Below are 17,596 nucleotides of genomic sequence, written 5' to 3' on the forward strand. Positions count from 1 at the left end.
ACCCTGCTATTATCATCAGGTATGGCCCATTTGAATCACAGAAGAGAACGGTGACCAGAAACAAAAATGCAGCGGTCAGGAATCCACCCAGCATAGGCGGGCAAAGTGAAGTAAATATCGGAGACAATCCAAGTATGTAGCCACAAGATACTACCGAGCACTGTCTCTACACCACAGATAATTTGTTAGTGCTTCTCCGTGGAACAATAAAAGCCGATTGATCAGCTTGTCTTTCATCGAATGGATGGTAAGAGTCTGATCCGAAACGCATGTCAGTGAATGGCAACCAAGACTGCAATTCGTGGTCCAAAAAGCAAATACACTCAAGCCTGGATGAAGATCATTGGAATTGCGGCCAAGACGGTGTGCTGGACTGAGTCCTTAACACCAGGCGGGAAGGCCTTGAGTGGCTGACAGTGGAGATTGCGCGTAGGTGGTATGCATAGATCGCGATTTCTCGCCTGATGTCCTCAAGCCTTCCCGCGCCGAAAGAAATATTCTGCGATCGTCAACTTATACAGGGGTATTGAGGATGGAGGTAATGTGATGAATTTGTGCCCTTGCTTTGCAAAAAAGAGTCTGAATGTGAAACCGGGCTCATGAAATGGCCAGTGTTGCTCAAAAGTTGTACTGTATGGCAGCAGCGACAATAACAACTCCGGCGCAGTGGAGAATTTGACGATGTCATTGTTCTCGGACAGACAATCCAGTGAGTGTTGGGCCCCGAGCCAGTCGTGAATTCAAGAGTTAGTTTAAGTAAGCATATAATTAAGTCAAATGAAATCCATGTTGCACACGCTACAGTGGCTGTTCGGAGTGTCCCAGTGAAGTAAATGAAAGAAAGAATGGCTTAGTTACCTAGTTGAGCCGCGAAGCCCGATTCATCAAAAGATGAGTTTTGCCTCAAGGTGGGGCATTAGAAAGCATGCGTTCTTCCTTCTCATTGGTGGTAAGCACAGACCATGACTTCTTGGCCTTCGCGGCGCGGCTGACCAGGTCGTTCGTTGGTGGTGGCCGCTGCCTTGCCTGCCTGATGGAAACCGACGACGCACTTCGATTTGCCTTTAAGCCAAGTTACAAACTCAACCTTTTGTTTTCAACCCAGCCAACTCATCTGGAATCTAGACACTTATCCTAAATATTTCGGGAAACGCATGTAACGCTGTCGCCGCCATATTCCGGCCGATTAAAATTGATTGCCGTCGTTGTCGATAAACAGCCATCTCTACGGTAAACCGCTGCATCTCGAAGCTCCCCACCTTACCTAGGTACTCACGATACGATCTCCGCTGCATCTCGAGCAGCCGTAGCAGGCTACCCTGCTTTTGCAAAACCCCACAATAGTACACCCATTCTAGCACCTTTGAAACGACCGCATCTCGTTGTCACTGGCGACTTGGCCTTTCGTGTTTTTCTCGAATCGGCAACCAACTTGCCCCCGCGCTCGGGTTCGGACACCGCGTGCATTCGACCCTCAGCTTACCGAATCCCGGAGAACAAGACCAACAGTTCCCATGATGGCGCCAGCCTCACGGGCACCGCTGGGCGTCGGGTCCGGTCGGGATGATATCGAAGTCACGTACGTACGAACCTCGGCATCGCTCGCGCCTGCGTGCCCCGCCTCCGGTCCGGAAATGCTCCCAGAAATGAGACCTAATCCTAACTGGTTCTCACAACAGGTGGAACTATCTGCAGAATGGAATCACTAGGATCATGAACAATTTACAAGATGGCATGACGATGGAGACGGTAAGCCTTACATCTGGTGAATTTCAATCATGCCGAACCTTGCTAACCGACGTCATCGCTTCAGTACATGGGTATCTATACGTGAGTTTTGAGAAGAGACCCGTTCGACTTGAACAGCATACTAATGATAGCATGCAGTTCCGTACACAATTTCTGCACCTCACAGAAGGCTCTTGGCTTTGCGAATTCGCCTGGTCCTCCAGCAGCTGCGCATAGAGGAGGTAAGCTGGCCAGAAGCATCGGTATGTTGATGGATAAGAATTGGGCTAACCATCCCCAGCGCATCTTCTTGGTGAGGATCTCTACAAGAAGCTTATGAAATACCTGAGCGATCATCTCGAGGACCTGCTCGTCCAGTCCAAAGCCCACACTGGCGAGGCTTTGCTTAGCTTCTACATAAGAGAATGGGATAGATACACGACGGCAGCCAAGTACATCCACCACCTCTTCCGATATCTTAACCGCCACTGGGTCAAGCGTGAGATCGATGAGGGCAAGAAGCACATATTCGATGTTTACACACTGCATCTAGTTCAGTGGAAGAATGTCTTGTTCGATAAAGTTCACGAGAAGGTGATGGACGCCGTCCTTGCGTTGGTTGAGAGGCAACGGAACGGAGAGACCATAGAGTACGGCCAGATCAAGCAGATTCTAGACTCTATGGTCTCGCTAGGCCTGGACGAAAACGACGCGTCCAAGACCACTCTGGACTGCTACCGTTTCCACTTCGAGAAGCCTTTCATCGCCGCTACGGAAGCGTATTACCAAAAGGAGAGCCGCGCATTTGTCGCGGAGAACACTGTGGTTGAATACATGAAGAAGGCCGAGGCGCGTTTGGAAGAGGAGGAGGAGCGAGTCCGAATGTACTTGCATCCCGACATTGCGGTGGCATTAAAGCGCTGCTGCAACACTGCCCTGATCGCCGACCACTCTGCGATTCTCAGGGACGAATTCCAGGTACTGCTGGACAACGACCGCGAGGATGATATGGCGAGGATGTACAACCTTTTAGCCAGAATCAGTGATGGACTAGACCCACTGCGTCAGAAGTTCGAAGCCCACGTGCGACAAGCTGGCCTAACGGCCGTGGCCAAGGTTGCATCCGGCCAGGGCGAGAAGCTGGAGCCAAAAGTCTATGTGGATGCACTGCTCGAAGTCCACACCCAATACCAGGGACTGGTCAAACGCGCATTCAACGACGAGCCAGAGTTTACCCGATCTCTTGACAACGCCTGCCGAGAGTTCGTCAACCGAAATGACGTCTGCAAGTCCGGATCCAACAAATCCCCCGAGCTACTTGCCAAATACACGGATGTTCTCCTTCGCAAGAGCGGCAGTGCCGTTGAGGAGGAGGAGCTAGAGAACACTTTGAGCCAGATAATGACTGTCTTCAAGTACATCGAAGACAAGGATGTCTTTCAAAAGTTCTACTCCCGCATGCTGGCCCGTCGTCTCGTGCATACCAACTCATCCTCAGATGACGCAGAGACTAGCATGATCAGCAAACTGAAGGAGGCATGCGGCTTCGAGTACACAAACAAACTGCAACGCATGTTCCAGGACATGCAGATTTCGAAAGACCTCAATACGGGTTTCCGTGAGCATGCCGAAAAGTCCGAGATGAAGGTTTTGGACTCACAATACGCTATTCTCGGAACTGGATTTTGGCCACTACAAGTCCCCAATACTGCTTTCAACCCACCGGCGGTCATATCCGAGGATTGCGAACGGTTCACACGCTTTTACAAGAACAAGCACGACGGCAGAAAGCTCACTTGGCTCTGGCAGCTGTGCAAAGGTGAGGTTCGAGCCACCTACTGCAAGCAGAGCAAAGCGCCCTACACCTTCCAGGTGTCCATGTATCAGATGGCTATTCTTTTGATGTTCAACGACGGCGACCGTCATACGCACGAGGAAATAGCATCCACTACTTCTATGAACAGCGAGACCATGGATCCCGTACTAGGCCTCTTGCTTAAAGCCAGGGTTCTTCTGGCCGACAGTGATAAGCCCGGTCCAGGGACGACATACAGCCTGAATTACGATTTCAAGAGCAAGAAAGTTCGCGTCAACCTCAACATTGGCTTGAAGACAGAGCAGAAGCAGGAAGAGGTAGAGACAAACAAGACAATTGAGGAAGACCGAAAGCTTCTTCTCCAGGTCAGTATATACTCGCAATTTTCTTTTGGCTGCGTGCGTATCTCTGCTTGTGATGCTAACATCAATCTATTTTGTGACAGTCGGCCATTGTGCGGATTATGAAGGCTCGTAAACGTATGAAGCACAACCAGCTGGTTAGCGAGACCATCGGTCAGATCAAGGGACGGTTTGTGCCCAAGATTCCGGACATCAAGAAATGCATTGAGATTCTTTTGGACAAAGAATACCTGGAGCGTTTGGAGGACGACGAGCTCGGCTACCTGGCCTGATCGAAGCGAGGGATCAAGGGAGCTTTGTGGGCAACACTCGTAATGGAAGCTATCACAGGGATTCGATAAGCCTCCGATATTTTTTTTAGTGGATGCAGGCTCGCTTGGGATCTGGTTACGATTGAAGGTCTTGAGATACAAGCAATGCACGGGTATGAAATCGATGAGGATCTGGGATCATGGCAAGGAAGCCAGGAAGTGACGGAGGCCAGGAGCATCTCTCTGGGCGGAACATACATTCGCAATCAGCATTGCAAACTTGTACTTGAATACCCAAAATTGCTACACTTGTGGCTGTTACTTTTGAGGGTGGCTGCATACTCGTACTGAGTATCAATATTTGTTTTCCCCTGAGCCTCTCATAGGAACCCTCCTGATTTTTATGAAAGGGATGAGGCCTGTCGGCTGGAGTATTTATTATTGGAGGCAGGGCGACTGTAATAGCAATTTCTCCATGCAGATTGCTTGAGCTGCAGCCGACAGCAGTCAATTCTATTATTTAGCGATCATATTAGCCCCACGCATTTGGCTTCCTCACCAGGGACTGTTAAGCTGAATCCCGATAATTAACCAGGACGTAAGGTGCGTCAAAATTGGTCGGTATTCGCATAGGTAGGTAAGTTAAACGTTCCCGTGGTTATCCTGGTTGGTTCTAAAAGTTACTGCGAGTTATTAGAACTGACTGATTTATAATTGGTTCCTTTATTATAATTTTTTTTTTAACCATTGAGTTGAGAAATCAGTCGTGCACAGATGGTTCAGGTAAATCACCTACTCCGTAAGGAGCTGAGTAATGGTGAAGGCGACATTGAAAAGAAAATAACGTTGGGTAAAGGGTTACACCGGCACCTCATACCTCGTATCTATCTACTTACAGTTTGTATTGCGTTCACTAGTTTTAGCTTCGTATCTACAATGTGCTCTGAGTCTACCGTAGGTCCAGACCAGACCCCCCCACAGATGCCAAGGGTTTCGTCGATGATATGGTACTGCACAAGTGCACATACCACCAATAAATGCTTAGCATCCCCAGGTTCTTGGTTAGCAAAAGACCAAGAACTGTTTGGCTTGGCCTTTCCTTAAAAGCTTGGCGTTTGATCAGACCCTGCGAGGTCTCACTTTTCTTGCCTACCGAAGAGATGTTCGTGAGAACTTGCCTTTCAAATTACAAAATACTACCTTATTTCGGTTCGCTTCTTGCCAGAGAATTCTCCGCAATTGTGGTCTAGGTAGGGGGTTCGCCTCGTTTTCTTGGTCGCACATGTGGGGCGGGACGACTCCGTAGTCTCCGTCTGCTGTAGGGGAAAAAAAAAAACGAGAACGAGGCAATTAGTGCCATCGGCTTAGGGGACATCCGGAAGTCGGGGTGTTAGAATGGGTCCTGCAGAGAACAATGACCTTTCGCTTGTTGGCATTCTGCCACATCGTTTTGTGGGAAGAGGGCTCCCCCCGACTTTGAATTCGACTGCTCGTGGTCTCAACGATTGGTGAATGGGGCATGCCATGTCATGTCAGCTGTCAAAAAAGGAAAAGGAAATAAAATGACTTGATGCACCACCGACGTCCAAATGCGTTCGCTTGTCATTACACATGCCAGAAATTAGGGAAAGGAGGGGGGAAGGGAGCCGTAAGCAACATGCGCATGGCATCCGCGGGTCTATCATGTAGGTAGAAAAACCGGCTTAGGAGTAGATGAGAGGTCAGCACGTCCAGCTGCAGGGACTTTTTGTGTGTGTGCGCGCGCGCGCGAAGTGTGGATGTGTGCCTCACGCCGCCTGTGCCTGACTTTCAGGTTCAAAATGGCCTGGCCCAGACCCTCTGGATTGTCGAAATCTTGACCTTTCCTGATTTGGAAGCACAAAGGAACAAAAAAGAATCAACCCAAGCCTCCCCTGCGCCCAGGGATCACACATCACACCCGCTGAATGGTGGCTTGTCAATCGGACTCGGCGGGTTGTTCCAGAGCTTGGCGATGGGTGCTGATCTAAAAAAACAATGCTTGGCGCAGTCGCATCCACACATAATCCTGCGCCATTATTCAAGGCTGTCGATATCTCACCAAGCTAGTACAGCTGACGATTCAAGGCATGACAATTGTACTTTAGACATTATCATTCTTGATATGATATTTTAGTTACTTGCAGTTTTGTTGCACTTTGTGACTCTTGGAATATAGATCGCTCCCTATAGTCGCCGGAGGTACCGAGGGAGGGCTTGCATTTGTGCTTTATGTTATGCATACCCAGAAGTACCTAGCAAGCTGGGCATTTTTTGCGTTCCGAAGGACCTAAATTTTCCCTGTATTTTTGCGAAAGTCCTTTGCAATATAAATTCCAGGTTATGTTCGAAGTTTCCTATATTGCTCCTGGACCTCTTTGTCTCAATGCACTGCTGAAGTCGGGTGTCACCCACTATGCCAGCCTGCCTACCTACCTGGACCTTTGTGTTGTTGCGCACTGACCTGGGATCCAAGTCTGGGACTACCCAAAAAGCTTAGCTTCAAGGCTACCGAGTTATGGCCAATGATAAAGGCCTGTAGGTCCACAATATCAAGTCCCCTTTCTGTGCTCCACCGAACCCATGTTTCTGGGGGTTTGGTCGAGAGTCGGCCGGCATGTTTCTTTTCCCTTTGTTTGTTCATCTTACCACCCCCTCCAACCCCTTGCCTATCCGACGAAACCAGTGTTTTTTTTTTTTTTTTTTTTTTTTTTTTTTTTTTTGCGCCGGCTGGTTTTCTTCGCGCTGGTCGAAACGGTTGCAATGACCATTTGATTACCAACCGATTAATTTGCGGTCTGCCCCCAAAAATTTGACAATTCCGATGGTCGCAGTTCGTCAAATCTCCTCGGGTCTACCTTTATTAAAATCAGGAAATGCGGCATTATGGCAGCAAGTGCTGCCAACGACTTGCCACCGTGCCTGCCCTATTGAGTAGAGAGTTAAGGCCGTCCCCAGAAATGGGCCAGGCGCCCTTAGTTTTTTTAAAATTACGTCTTTTTTTTATAGATTTCCTAGATAGTGTCGCATTTCAGTGCGAGTCACACTCACTGATCTCCTAGGGCGGTTCATTTGACGGGCATTAACCAGTCTCGTTCGTTTCCATACTACTCCATACCTCACAAAAAGTACCTACACATGTGATATTTACTCATGATTTCATGCATCTACACAAACACGCGAGCGAACCAGTTCAGTTCTTTGGGGCATCATTGTAAGCTAGACCTGCCAATGTCACGTCGTTGGTGAATAGACGCTGAAGTTGCTCGGGTCAGTCCAAGCTGAGGCGGGTTTTGAAAGCCATCTGCAGCTGCTGCGCCCACTAATGCTGCTAAGTTGAGCCAACTCTAGGTACGGATCCACAACCGTCGAACCCCGGGGCCTGCGAGACAAGCACACCCACGACTAGTCTCACCACCCCCAGGGGGTGCACCCCTGCTTGCGCCATCCTTCTAGATTCTGGTTCCTGGATTCATATACCCCGTCCACCCCAGATGAGAGAGCTACCGTTGCAATGGCGTTGCCTCAGTTCTACGCACATTGTTTTTCTGGGCTTCTCCATGGCTCTCTTATATCTTTTTTTCCTTTTGTTGAGCCTGGCGAGCTTAGCCCAACAAGCTGAGCTCGCCGAATATGTCTTCACTAATACCGGTTCCGAAGGTGGAGGGAACACCTTCCCTGGCGTATCAGAACCCTTCGGCATGGTGAAGCTTGGCCCTGATGTCTTTCAGGACAAAGTTGATGCATACTCGGGCTACTTGCCCAATGGAAAAATCCAGGCATTCAGCATGCTTCACCTCAGCGGCACCGGCGGAGCTCCCAAATACGGTGTCGTGGCTCAGATGCCAGCAGTAGGAGATATCACCAACCCCCTCGATGACTTCTCGGCAGCGCGAGATGTGCCCGACATGACCGAGGTCGGCTATTACAAGTCAAGCCTTGCGACTGGCATCATGGTGGAGCTGGCAGCCTCTTCTAGGGCTGGCATGCTTCAGTACACTTTTAATTCTTCGGGTTCGACCCCGCGAAATGTCATCGTCGACGTCTCACACGTTCTTCCTTCGTACAGGGGAATGGGACTAGGCCAGAAGTATCTCGGCGGCAGCATAAGTGTAGATAGGGACAACTCGGGAAAGGTGAAATATAGAGGATCCGGCTCGTACGACAACGGATGGAATCGAGCTCCCAAGTGGACCGTCTATTTTTGCGGCACCTTCAACTCTTCTGCTACCTTCAAGACGTTTCTCGGCAACAACGCTTCCGGTAACACCTTGTCCAAGTTGTCGAATGACAACAAGGTTGAATCGGAGAACCGCTTGGGAGCCGTCTTCACCTTTGACGACGCCAAAGTGGTCTCGCGCGTGGGTGTTTCGTTCATTTCAGAGGACCAGGCATGCACAAACTTGGATCAGCAGATTCCCGAAAGCATGTCGATCTCACAACTGCGACAGCAAACAAGGGATGTCTGGAACACTAAAGTCCTCTCCAGAGTGACTTCAAACGACAAAAACACCACCAAGTTGCGGCAGCTATACACCTCCATGTACTTCATGCACCTAATGCCTATCAACAAAACCGGAGAAAACCCAGAATGGAAATCGACCGAACCATACTATGATGATATATTCACTCTCTGGGATTTGGTAAGTCTTGCCGGGTCTGAGCGGAAAATAACACGTTTAACTGACACATGGTGTAGTTTCGCTGCACCACTGCTCTGCTTCATGTCTTTCAGCCCACAGTCTACGAAGAATTCATTCGATCTTTGATTGACACCTGGCGCCATGATGGTTACCTACCTGATGCTCGGTCTTCTTTTTTCAATGGTGCGACACAGGGAGGAAGCAACGCGGACACGGTTCTCGCCGACGCTTATGTCAAGGGCGTCCGTGGCCAAGTTAACTGGGAAGATGGGTATGCAGCCATGGTCAAAGACGCCGAGGTGGTGCCGGTGTCGAACAATGACCCTCGCGACAAGACAGGTTCAACCAAGGAAGGAAGAGGAGCATTACCCGATTGGAAAGAACGGGGATTTATCTCTACCAAATACACAAGATCTGTGAGCCGGGCAGTGGAGTATGCCCAAAACGATTTTGGCCTTTCACAGGTCGCTAAAGGCTTGGGAAAGACGGACGAGGCTGAAAAGTATATGAATCGATCGCGAAATTGGAGGAACCACTGGAACAAGGACATGAAGGCACTTGGGTTTTCTGGTTTCCTTGGACCAAAGGGCGAAGATGGGCTATTCCAGGAGCAGGACCCCTTGAGTTGTCGCGGCTGCTACTGGGGTGACAATTGTAAGTCGTGAATATCTCCATCGACACTCGCAAGCGTGACTGGCCGCTGACATGAAACAGACTACGAAGCACTGCCGTGGGAGTACACCTTTGGGGCTCATCACGACATCAACACATTAATTGACTACTCAGGGGGTCAGCGGAACTTTACAAGCCGCCTTAAGTGGACTTTCGAGCCCAATGTCCGTCCTACGGGCCACGAGGGATTCAACAGAATGATCTTTAACCCCGGCAATGAGCCGAGCTTTACAACACCCTATCTTTACAACTTCGTGGGTCGTCAGGATCTGACGGTCAACATCACACGCTACCTCGGAAAGACTTACTATGGTGTTCGGCCTAACGGCTTGCCGGGCAACAGTGATGCCGGTGCCATGGAGTCGTGGCTTCTTTGGGTTATGCTGGGTCTTTACCCCATGACAGGGCAGACAACTTTTCTCATCGGCTCACCTTGGCTTGACGATATCACAATTTCGTTGGCGGACGGAAAGTCCCTTCAAGTTACCTCCACAGGCGGTTCCGAGGATTCGTTCTACGTTCAGAGTCTCAAAGTCAACGGGGAGAACTGGACAAAGTCGTGGGTTACCTGGGACGAAATATTTGCCAATGGCGGAAAGCTCGAGTTCACCCTTGGCCCAGAGCCATCCAACTTTGGTGCCATCAGCGCCAAAAGCCCAGCGCCTCCCAGCCCGGCGAGCGAGGCCAAGTTGGGAGAAACATACATGGGTTCCTTGGGTGGCTACCCTGCCAACATGAATAAAGGTAGTCCTTCGTGGCTCATTCCTGTGGCTGTCACGATCCCGATAGTCGTTGTGGCAGCGCTCGCCATCTGTGCCATATTCTTCATCATCCGCAAGCGCCGTGCAGCCGCCACACAGAAGGCGTTGGCTTCCGGCTCGGAAACTCCCGAATCCGGAGAGGGTGCTCTTACACCAATGACTCAAGCAGTTGGCGCTTCCAAGGCGAATATTAAGGTCGAGGTTGTGAACGCGGCGCCTCTAGACTCAACTCACGGTGCCAATCCAATACAGCTACCTCCACCTATCGCCGGCAGGTGAACACCTAGCTGGTTTTCCTGATTTCATCTGTGCATATCCAAAGGAATAATTCTCTCTCTGAACATAATCCCTTGTTGGGACACAGCACCAATCTTCTGCTGCTATTTTTCTCACCATGTTTTTTTTTGGCGGCGTTATTATCCGGAGATACCCTGAGCAATCTTGGCTCATTTAACTCATTAATATCTGTGTGTTTTTTTCACGACTGCATAGCTTGGCGCAAGGAAGGGGTCTGAAAGAAAATCAAAGCATTATCATTATCAGAATTGCATCAGCGTTAGACAACCTTATTTATTACAGTACAAAGACCCTAATTTCCCACATAACGATCCCTAAGTGGCTTGTAGTGACACCTTTCTGCTCGACGAACATATGAGGATAAGCTCGTTAGTTTGGGCTTGAGATACCCTGATGGCATAGAAAATTACATAACCAATAGGTATGCTTATTACTGAGTTTCTTAACATGTTTTTATTTTATTTTTTTAGTTATTTTTTTTTTAACGTTTTGAGGGTGACTGGGTGGCAATTAAATGCTATTCTCCTCTGAATGCCCTACATCAATCAACCCTGTAGCCAAAACGTGCCGATACTCCAGAGGCCTTGGGGACAACTCAATGGATCGAAAATTAGGCGACATCCCAGTTCCCCATGTCGTCAGCCGCTTCGTAGTCCATGTTCTCATCATCATCATCATCATCGTCTCCATTGCTGTCTCGCGGGGAACCATGATCCTGGGTGCCGTCGTTCATTGCATCGTCGTTACCATCTGCCGCATCTCTGGCCTCGGGACCCTGGTGTCCAGGGCTCGGTTTCGAGCTGCTTGCCGTCGTCTCGGCGGCCGAGTTGGGAACCCAGGCCAGCTCGATTGGCGCTTCTATGCCGGGTATGCCTTTGCCGCTAACCAGGCCGTAGTAGAAAGTCTCTGCCGTTTTCCGGTCGCTGAAGGAAACATGCGCCACGCCACCATCCTGTACCTGGATCTCCTTGAACTCGCCGACCCCCTAGAAGTAACGAGTGTTCTGGTCAGTAAAACCGAAGCTAGTAGAAAAAGCCGCAGCTAAAAATAACAGTAGCAGCCAGAAAATTCTTGCGACGACGCGCAGGGCCTGTCAATAACTTACAAGAAGGTACTGTCGGAGGGCCTCATCCTTGTCCGCCGTGGAGAAATCAACGCCAGACACGGCGACCCGCTTGGGTCGATGATCCAACGAATACATGGCGTATGCGGCGTGATGGTTGCCCCTCCCCCGACCTCGGTGTCCTCCCCGAAACCCAGCTCTCGGTGGGTACGTGCTATGGTGCGGTGCGAAAGGATAACCCCCACGACCGCGGCCCCTGTACCCACCGCGACCGCGATATGCAGGAGGCCAGGACGACGTTTCTGCCGATTCTTCCGGGTTGAGACCCATGGACCTTGCCTCCTCTTCTAATGCTGCCAGGGTTGCACGTAGAGCCCTCGTCTCTTCACTCTCGGGCTTAGAAGATGAGCCGGCATCCGTGGAGAAAGTGACCTCTGGTGACAATTCACGGTTATGTCGGTTGCCCGCGCCCCGAGCGGCAAGCTTGGCCCTGAGCTTCTTACGCTCCTCATGAAGCTCCTTTTGCCGCTGCTCCAAATCCTGGCGCTGACGCTCCAGTTCCTCCCTCTTCCGTTTCTTCTCCTCGAATACCTTTTGCGCCTCCTCCTGCCTGCGCGCAAACTCCTCCATGTCCACCTCAGGCTCTGCAGCATGATGTTCTTCGCTCGTATCGGGATTACCACCGTTTGCTGTGTGTGCGATTTCGGTGTTGTTTCCGCCGGAATTTCCGTTGGTTCCCGCAGGTTTCCCCAGCTGTTCATCATCGTCCTCCTTGCGCCAAAATACCCTGACGAAGCGATTGTCAAATATCACCTTTGGTGACCTATATGCCGCGTTTGCCGATGCCCAGGTCTCGTATTCAACCACTGCCAACCTTTTGTAAGGCTGCATAGACACCGAAACGATGGTTCCGAACTGGGAAAAGAATCCCCTGACATCCTCCTCGGTGAAGTTCTCTTCGGGAATGTTCTCAACCACTATGGTGGAGCGGCTCTTATCGTGAACAGGGCCCTCAGCCGATAGCTGTGAGCGTCTTCCACCTTTGCCTTTGGGCGCTTTTGCCTGGCGATTTTCCATAGGAAACTGGGGTTGTCTGCCATTGAAGGGGAAACCTGGCAGCGGAGGAAGGTCCATTGGCATCTGACCATTACCTTGAGGTAACAGCAATGCCGCATTTGTAGGATCATACCCTGTAAGTAAAGGTCAGTTAACGATAAAAAAAAAATCATCCAAACGTCAACTGGTTCCCGACAAAACTAAAATTCCGAGGCGCATACCATCAAATTGGCCAGCTGGCTGCGGCACCAAGTCAAAGCCTGCCGGAGGGCCATGTTCGAACTTGCACGTGTTACCTCTTGTACAGTAGCCCTGCGCATCATAGTCCCTGCATCTTGCTCGCCTGGATCCTTGCCCCCTTCCTGACCTCTGGAATCTCGGCGCAGTTCCACCGGCAGCTAGTGCTTGTTGCTGCTGCGCCATGAAGGCTTGCATCGACTCCAGCATGGCCAGCGGGTCGTACTCAAAACCAACACCCTGCGCTCCGGCACCTGGCATGCCAGAATTTGTGCTCGGGTAGCCATTCTGGCGTCGCGCTTGCTTGCCCCTTCCTCCATCGTACGTGCGCTCGCCATTAGATTGTGAGTTTGGGTCGTCGAAATCGCGATACGGTCGTTTGCGCGACTGATTGCCGTGAGGAGCGGCGAAGGCTGCTGCGGCCGGAGGTGGTGGAACGGTGGCATAATACGCTGAGGCTGGGATCTGAGGTGGTGGTGGTGGTGGTGGTGGCGGCGGTTGTGCCTGAACCTGCGGTAGCTTGGGAGCCGGAGGAGCACCTGGCAGGAAGGACTTGTATGCTATGGCTGCGAATACGTCGTCGAGGAACACGGTTGACTCTGGAGCGTAGCAAAAAGGGACAGCGTTAGCAATGATATGAAGCGCGGGAGGAATCGCAAGGGAAGTGTATGGATTGATATGTCCGGGAGGTGACCGACCTTCTTTGAGGAAGTCAGGAATCTCCTCTTCACAAATCTTCCGAACCTCCTCGGGGCTACCGTCATGACGCAAGAGCGCAAGCACATAGTCTGCTAGAACATCGGGGTCGGCATCGGATCTGAAGCGCGTAATCGAAGTGCAAGTTGTCAGCATTGAATCATGTGAGCTTAATTGGTAAATATACCTGAATGGAAGAGCTTGCGACGAACGTGTTCTCGAGGCGCTTTACGATCCATTCCTTGAGAAGGGCAGCTTCCTCATCCGAAAAGTGCATGTTGAGCGGAATATGATGGGGGGAAAAGGGCAGCAGCGGCCCACAAATTATGGCTGGTAAATCATTAATTGATTGATCACCAGGTTGCCTCGCATCAATTACAGATATATCGCTAGCAAAGGATGTGATTGAAAAGATGTATCGTGGGTTGTGGTGTGTTTCTGACAAGCAGTTGAGACATGCCATGGATTTTCAAAATGTTTACCATGGCGCGGGCCGCGCCAGGATGAAGGCTTCAGGCTTGTACTGGCCCCACTGAGGTGCAGATGAAGTCCAGTCAGTACCTTGCCTTAGCTCTCTGAGGTACCCACTTATTGTGAGGTATTGGGCATTTATTATCTAGCAAGCTTAGTTCGCTTCGGATCTCTACAACACGAAACCTCCCGTAGAAGAAGGCAGAGACGCTTCCTTGCGGGGCCGCAACGGTACACCTCTCACCACTTATCCAGCAGTTAGTTAGTTTTTTAGTTAGTTTAGTCGATTAGTTATCAATCATATTTGCCCCACAGATATGTAGGTGTTCATACGGATGGGTCTTAAAAGTGGCTGGTAACTGCTAGAATTGACTTCTTTATAAGTGGCCCCTTAAACTTTGAGGCAAACTCGGCCAGGCTTTTCATACTGGGAACGTGCGTCATGAAAGAAATATAGGTATGCAAGGTATCTTGTGATCCAACTGCTTATTTCGCATCCATCCTCTGCCGGCTGTGGGCACTATCTTTAAGCTACATCGTAGCCTGTCAAAATTTAGAGGAGTTCTTCCGCACATAGAGTCAAATACTCATAATTCATAGTACCTAGGAAGGTCAAACATCCTGCCTAGACTTTTTGGCACTTCAGACAGGCACATGAGTGAATAAATGGCTGACACTTTCTCCATTGTGTGTACGCCGGATAGCCTAAAGTAAAAGTTCACGTCAGACTGCAATCTTAATATCCCATATTAAGTTCCGAGATCTTACCTCTGCAATGGTTGCTGAGACATCAATGACACGAATCTTCGGGCACCTGTCAACTTTGTTGCCCAGTGGTACAGTCTAGAGAGGCGTGTGAGCAAACATATTAGCTTTGCCTATGTAGTTTGCATGAGTATCCATCATTCTTACGTTTGTAACGACGACCTTGGACAGGCACGAGTTGTTGAGGTTCTCAATGGCGTTTCCGCTCAAAACTGTAACGAGTTATTCAGTCAGTCATCATCAATAATCGATCAAAAGTGCACCGTTATCGATAGGTTTTGATGCGTTTTCGAGCAAAAAACATACTGCCATCTGTTTCAAAAGACTTGTTAGCTATAAGAGCTCATTAGCAATCACCTCAGGCGACACTTACGGGTTACAATTGCAACCACCTCTGCTGCTCCGTGGTCCTTTACAGTCTGCGCTGCCTTGCTCAGAGTGCCGCACGTGTCGGCCATGTCGTCGACCTATCCCATGTTTTAGTAATCTTTCAAGATCCAGTAATCTGAGATAATTCGTTGTGAGCTTACCAGGATGGCAATTTTGTCCTTGACATCACCAACAAGAACCATGCGCCCCACAACGTTGGGTCGTGGACGCTCCCTGTCAGCCACGGGAGCTTACTGTCAGTATTGATGTTGCCCAATTTTCAATATCGTCAGTATAATTCATCAAAGGTTGGCCCATACTTGTGAATGAGGGCGAAACCGAGGTCTAGACGGTCCGCAATGGAAGTCGCTCGCTTTGCTCCACCAGCGTCAGGCGAGACGATGACACATTTCTCGACGGGCAGGTTTTCCCTGATCCAACGCAGTACAGAGGGTTCCTGAGTGTGTCAGCTTGGTAGGAGCAATCAGGTGTATGCGTGCTCTTACAGCGTATAGGTTATCCACAGGGATGTTGAAGAATCCCTGGATTTGGGACGCGTGCTATTGACGATAGACAGTTAGCGGCCTATTAAAGCTCCACTCGCCCCTGAATTGCACGGCAAAATCTTCTTACCAAGTCCATCGTGATGACATGATTGCAGCCAGCCGTTTGCTGTTAAGCCAGTATTAGTCATGCGTAGCCAAACAGACATACACTGTGCCGGCAGCCTTTGGCGACAGTTGCTGAGACTCTTTAGGTTCCCGATCAACATACAATCATGTTCCTATTTTTTTAATATTAGAACTTTGTACAGTACTTTGTCTCAGGGAACTATAAACTCACGCGATAAGCTTGGCCGAGATAGGGGCTGTAGAGATAGATGCCTGTCAGTATCCATCAAGTCTATAGACTTTGATTTGAGTAGAGGAGCATACCTCGTGACCTATCCTTCTTATCTTGGCGAGCTATAGTTCAAGTTAGGCCTCATAATAACATAGACTCTGGGAAATGCCGTGAAAACACGAACCGTATGCTGCATGTTAAGCGTCAGCCATTGTCACCAAATAGTACCAGAAGTCTATTATGCATATCAAACGTAGGAGCACTCACGGAAGTTGGGAAGAACACTGCAAAACAAGTGGAGGAAAGAAACTGTTAGTAATTGCAATACATGTACAGGCTTTATGTGATAGCCGTACCAAGTGATTCTCCTTGCGGAAGCAGTACGGCAAGCTGTTGAAATATGTTAGTGGAAGACATTTCGATATTGATAGTTGATAGTGATGACTTGCCGTGTGTCATAATGAGGAGCTCCATCAAGCCTGGCTAGTTGTTAGTCCGCGGCTCAACTTTGTAAAGCAGTGTCATCGGAGCCGGCAAGTCGCACCATCGTTTATGTCACCGGGCATGGTTGACTGAATGATGAACACATCTTCGTCGCGAACAGACTCGCCCACAGTGACACTTGTCTCTTGATTCGAGTAGTTCAAGCTCAAGGTCTTTGCAATCTCGATACCAAGCCTGGAAGAAATTAGACCGTGTCATTAGCCCCATGGGTATTTTTCTGGTACCGTAAAAGGCAAGTAAATGCCTATGAGAACCTACCTGTCGGCAACCAAACGCCCCAACAACATGCTGTGAATGACGATGTTAGCACACATCTCATAGAAAGGGGGGTTATTTTATAATTCACAGGTAGAAAATAGTAGTGAGAACATGATAAATAAATGAAGAACAAAAAGAAACATCAAAGGTATCCCGTACTGAGAATTGCCGCTAAGCAGCTTGATCGAATTTGACGTCGAAGACATGATGTTGGCCGCTCAAGAGACGTCGCACTTGTTACAAGCTATTCTGGCCAGGATCAGCAGTAGGCGAGGTGTCTGCAAGATAGAGTTGCGACAGGAAAAATCTACACAAAGCAAAGTATTAGGCAAGGTATGTTGTGCATGTAAAGAAATGCCTGCAAGGAGTGCAAAGAGAAATCAAAGGCTGGGCGGACGACAATTTTTGGTGGAGACAGACAAGTACGTACCCAATTACTCGAGACCGCCTGCCAAAAATTTGCCCCCGATTTCATGCCCCGCGGTTACATGCTTAAACTTCAGGGATCAGGCCCCCAGAAAAACGCTTCCCAGCCTTGCAAGCCCAGTTCAGCCAGTACTCATTTACAAGTAAGTACCGACATTGTGCTACTTTTCATACGTACCATGCCGTTCTAGACCTAGGTACCTAAGTATTTTCCTCACTCTTTTTATAGATTGTTGTCTAGTAAGCAGGCTTGAGAATCACTAACACAATAAACAAACACCATAAGTGGGTTTTAATTCTGATTTCCATTCTTTGTGCACCTTAATAGTAACTCCCTTTTTTTTTTTTTTTTCTGGTTGG

At 49.4% G+C, this 17,596-nt stretch overlaps 4 protein-coding genes across 4 annotated transcripts; 2 read left to right on the top strand and 2 right to left on the bottom strand.

The window, feature by feature from the left end:
- Positions 1 to 1,051: 1,051 nt before the first annotated feature.
- PgNI_07554 (uncharacterized protein) lies at positions 1,052 to 4,689 on the top strand. The gene is made up of 6 exons (XM_031127564.1): positions 1,052 to 1,579; positions 1,680 to 1,749; positions 1,814 to 1,830; positions 1,888 to 1,970; positions 2,030 to 3,909; positions 3,990 to 4,689. Exons 1-6 carry the CDS (start codon positions 1,515 to 1,517, stop codon positions 4,176 to 4,178), a joined length of 2,304 nt encoding a protein of 767 aa, XP_030981422.1. The 5' UTR covers positions 1,052 to 1,514; the 3' UTR covers positions 4,179 to 4,689.
- A 2,980-nt stretch (positions 4,690 to 7,669) lies between these two features.
- PgNI_07555 (uncharacterized protein) lies at positions 7,670 to 10,841 on the top strand (the record flags this gene model as incomplete). Its single annotated transcript, XM_031127565.1, has 3 exons — positions 7,670 to 8,818; positions 8,875 to 9,472; positions 9,533 to 10,841. 3 exons carry the CDS (start codon positions 7,670 to 7,672, stop codon positions 10,528 to 10,530), a joined length of 2,745 nt encoding a protein of 914 aa, XP_030981423.1. The 3' UTR covers positions 10,531 to 10,841.
- Positions 10,842 to 10,883: 42 nt separating this feature from the next.
- PgNI_07556 (uncharacterized protein) lies at positions 10,884 to 14,057 on the bottom strand. Its single transcript, XM_031127566.1, has 4 exons — positions 13,813 to 14,057; positions 12,889 to 13,721; positions 11,654 to 12,801; positions 10,884 to 11,533 (listed from the first exon to the last, which is right to left on the bottom strand). The coding sequence occupies exons 1-4, from the start codon at positions 13,875 to 13,877 to the stop codon at positions 11,159 to 11,161; spliced, it is 2,421 nt and encodes an 806-aa protein (XP_030981480.1). The 5' UTR covers positions 13,878 to 14,057; the 3' UTR covers positions 10,884 to 11,158.
- Positions 14,058 to 14,443: 386 nt separating this feature from the next.
- On the bottom strand, positions 14,444 to 17,161 carry PgNI_07557 (uncharacterized protein). Its single transcript, XM_031127567.1, has 12 exons — positions 16,970 to 17,161; positions 16,593 to 16,726; positions 16,141 to 16,170; positions 16,038 to 16,073; positions 15,839 to 15,877; positions 15,712 to 15,765; positions 15,526 to 15,662; positions 15,367 to 15,439; positions 15,206 to 15,303; positions 14,984 to 15,048; positions 14,840 to 14,914; positions 14,444 to 14,776 (listed from the first exon to the last, which is right to left on the bottom strand). The coding sequence occupies exons 1-4, from the start codon at positions 17,014 to 17,016 to the stop codon at positions 16,045 to 16,047; spliced, it is 240 nt and encodes a 79-aa protein (XP_030981425.1). The 5' UTR covers positions 17,017 to 17,161; the 3' UTR covers positions 14,444 to 14,776; positions 14,840 to 14,914; positions 14,984 to 15,048; positions 15,206 to 15,303; positions 15,367 to 15,439; positions 15,526 to 15,662; positions 15,712 to 15,765; positions 15,839 to 15,877; positions 16,038 to 16,044.
- Positions 17,162 to 17,596: the final 435 nt, after the last annotated feature.

The sequence above is a fragment of the Pyricularia grisea genome (genome assembly GCF_004355905.1).
Source record: "Pyricularia grisea strain NI907 chromosome Unknown Pyricularia_grisea_NI907_Scaffold_4, whole genome shotgun sequence".
NCBI lineage: Eukaryota > Fungi > Ascomycota > Sordariomycetes > Magnaporthales > Pyriculariaceae > Pyricularia > Pyricularia grisea.

Excerpts from the sequence above, each read along its gene's own strand:
- PgNI_07554 (XM_031127564.1), top strand. The coding sequence starts at position 1,515 with ATGATGGCGCCAGCCTCACGGGCACCGCTGGGCGTCGGGTCCGGTCGG. Across the intron at positions 1,580-1,679 it reads CGGGATGATATCGAAGTCAC|GTGGAACTATCTGCAGAATG; the intron begins GTACGTACGAAC and ends TTCTCACAACAG. Across the intron at positions 3,910-3,989 it reads ACCGAAAGCTTCTTCTCCAG|TCGGCCATTGTGCGGATTAT; the intron begins GTCAGTATATAC and ends ATTTTGTGACAG.
- PgNI_07556 (XM_031127566.1), bottom strand. The coding sequence starts at position 13,877 with ATGCACTTTTCGGATGAGGAAGCTGCCCTTCTCAAGGAATGGATCGTA. Across the intron at positions 13,722-13,812 it reads GTAAAGCGCCTCGAGAACAC|ATCCGATGCCGACCCCGATG; the intron begins GTTCGTCGCAAG and ends TACGCGCTTCAG. Across the intron at positions 12,802-12,888 it reads GCCAGCTGGCCAATTTGATG|GGTATGATCCTACAAATGCG; the intron begins GTATGCGCCTCG and ends CTTTACTTACAG.
- PgNI_07557 (XM_031127567.1), bottom strand. The coding sequence starts at position 17,016 with ATGTCTTCGACGTCAAATTCGATCAAGCTGCTTAGCGGCAATTCTCA. Across the intron at positions 16,727-16,969 it reads CTGCTTAGCGGCAATTCTCA|GCTTGGTATCGAGATTGCAA; the intron begins GTACGGGATACC and ends AATTTCTTCCAG. Across the intron at positions 16,171-16,592 it reads GCCCGGTGACATAAACGATG|CTCGCCAAGATAAGAAGGAT; the intron begins GTGCGACTTGCC and ends CTTGAACTATAG.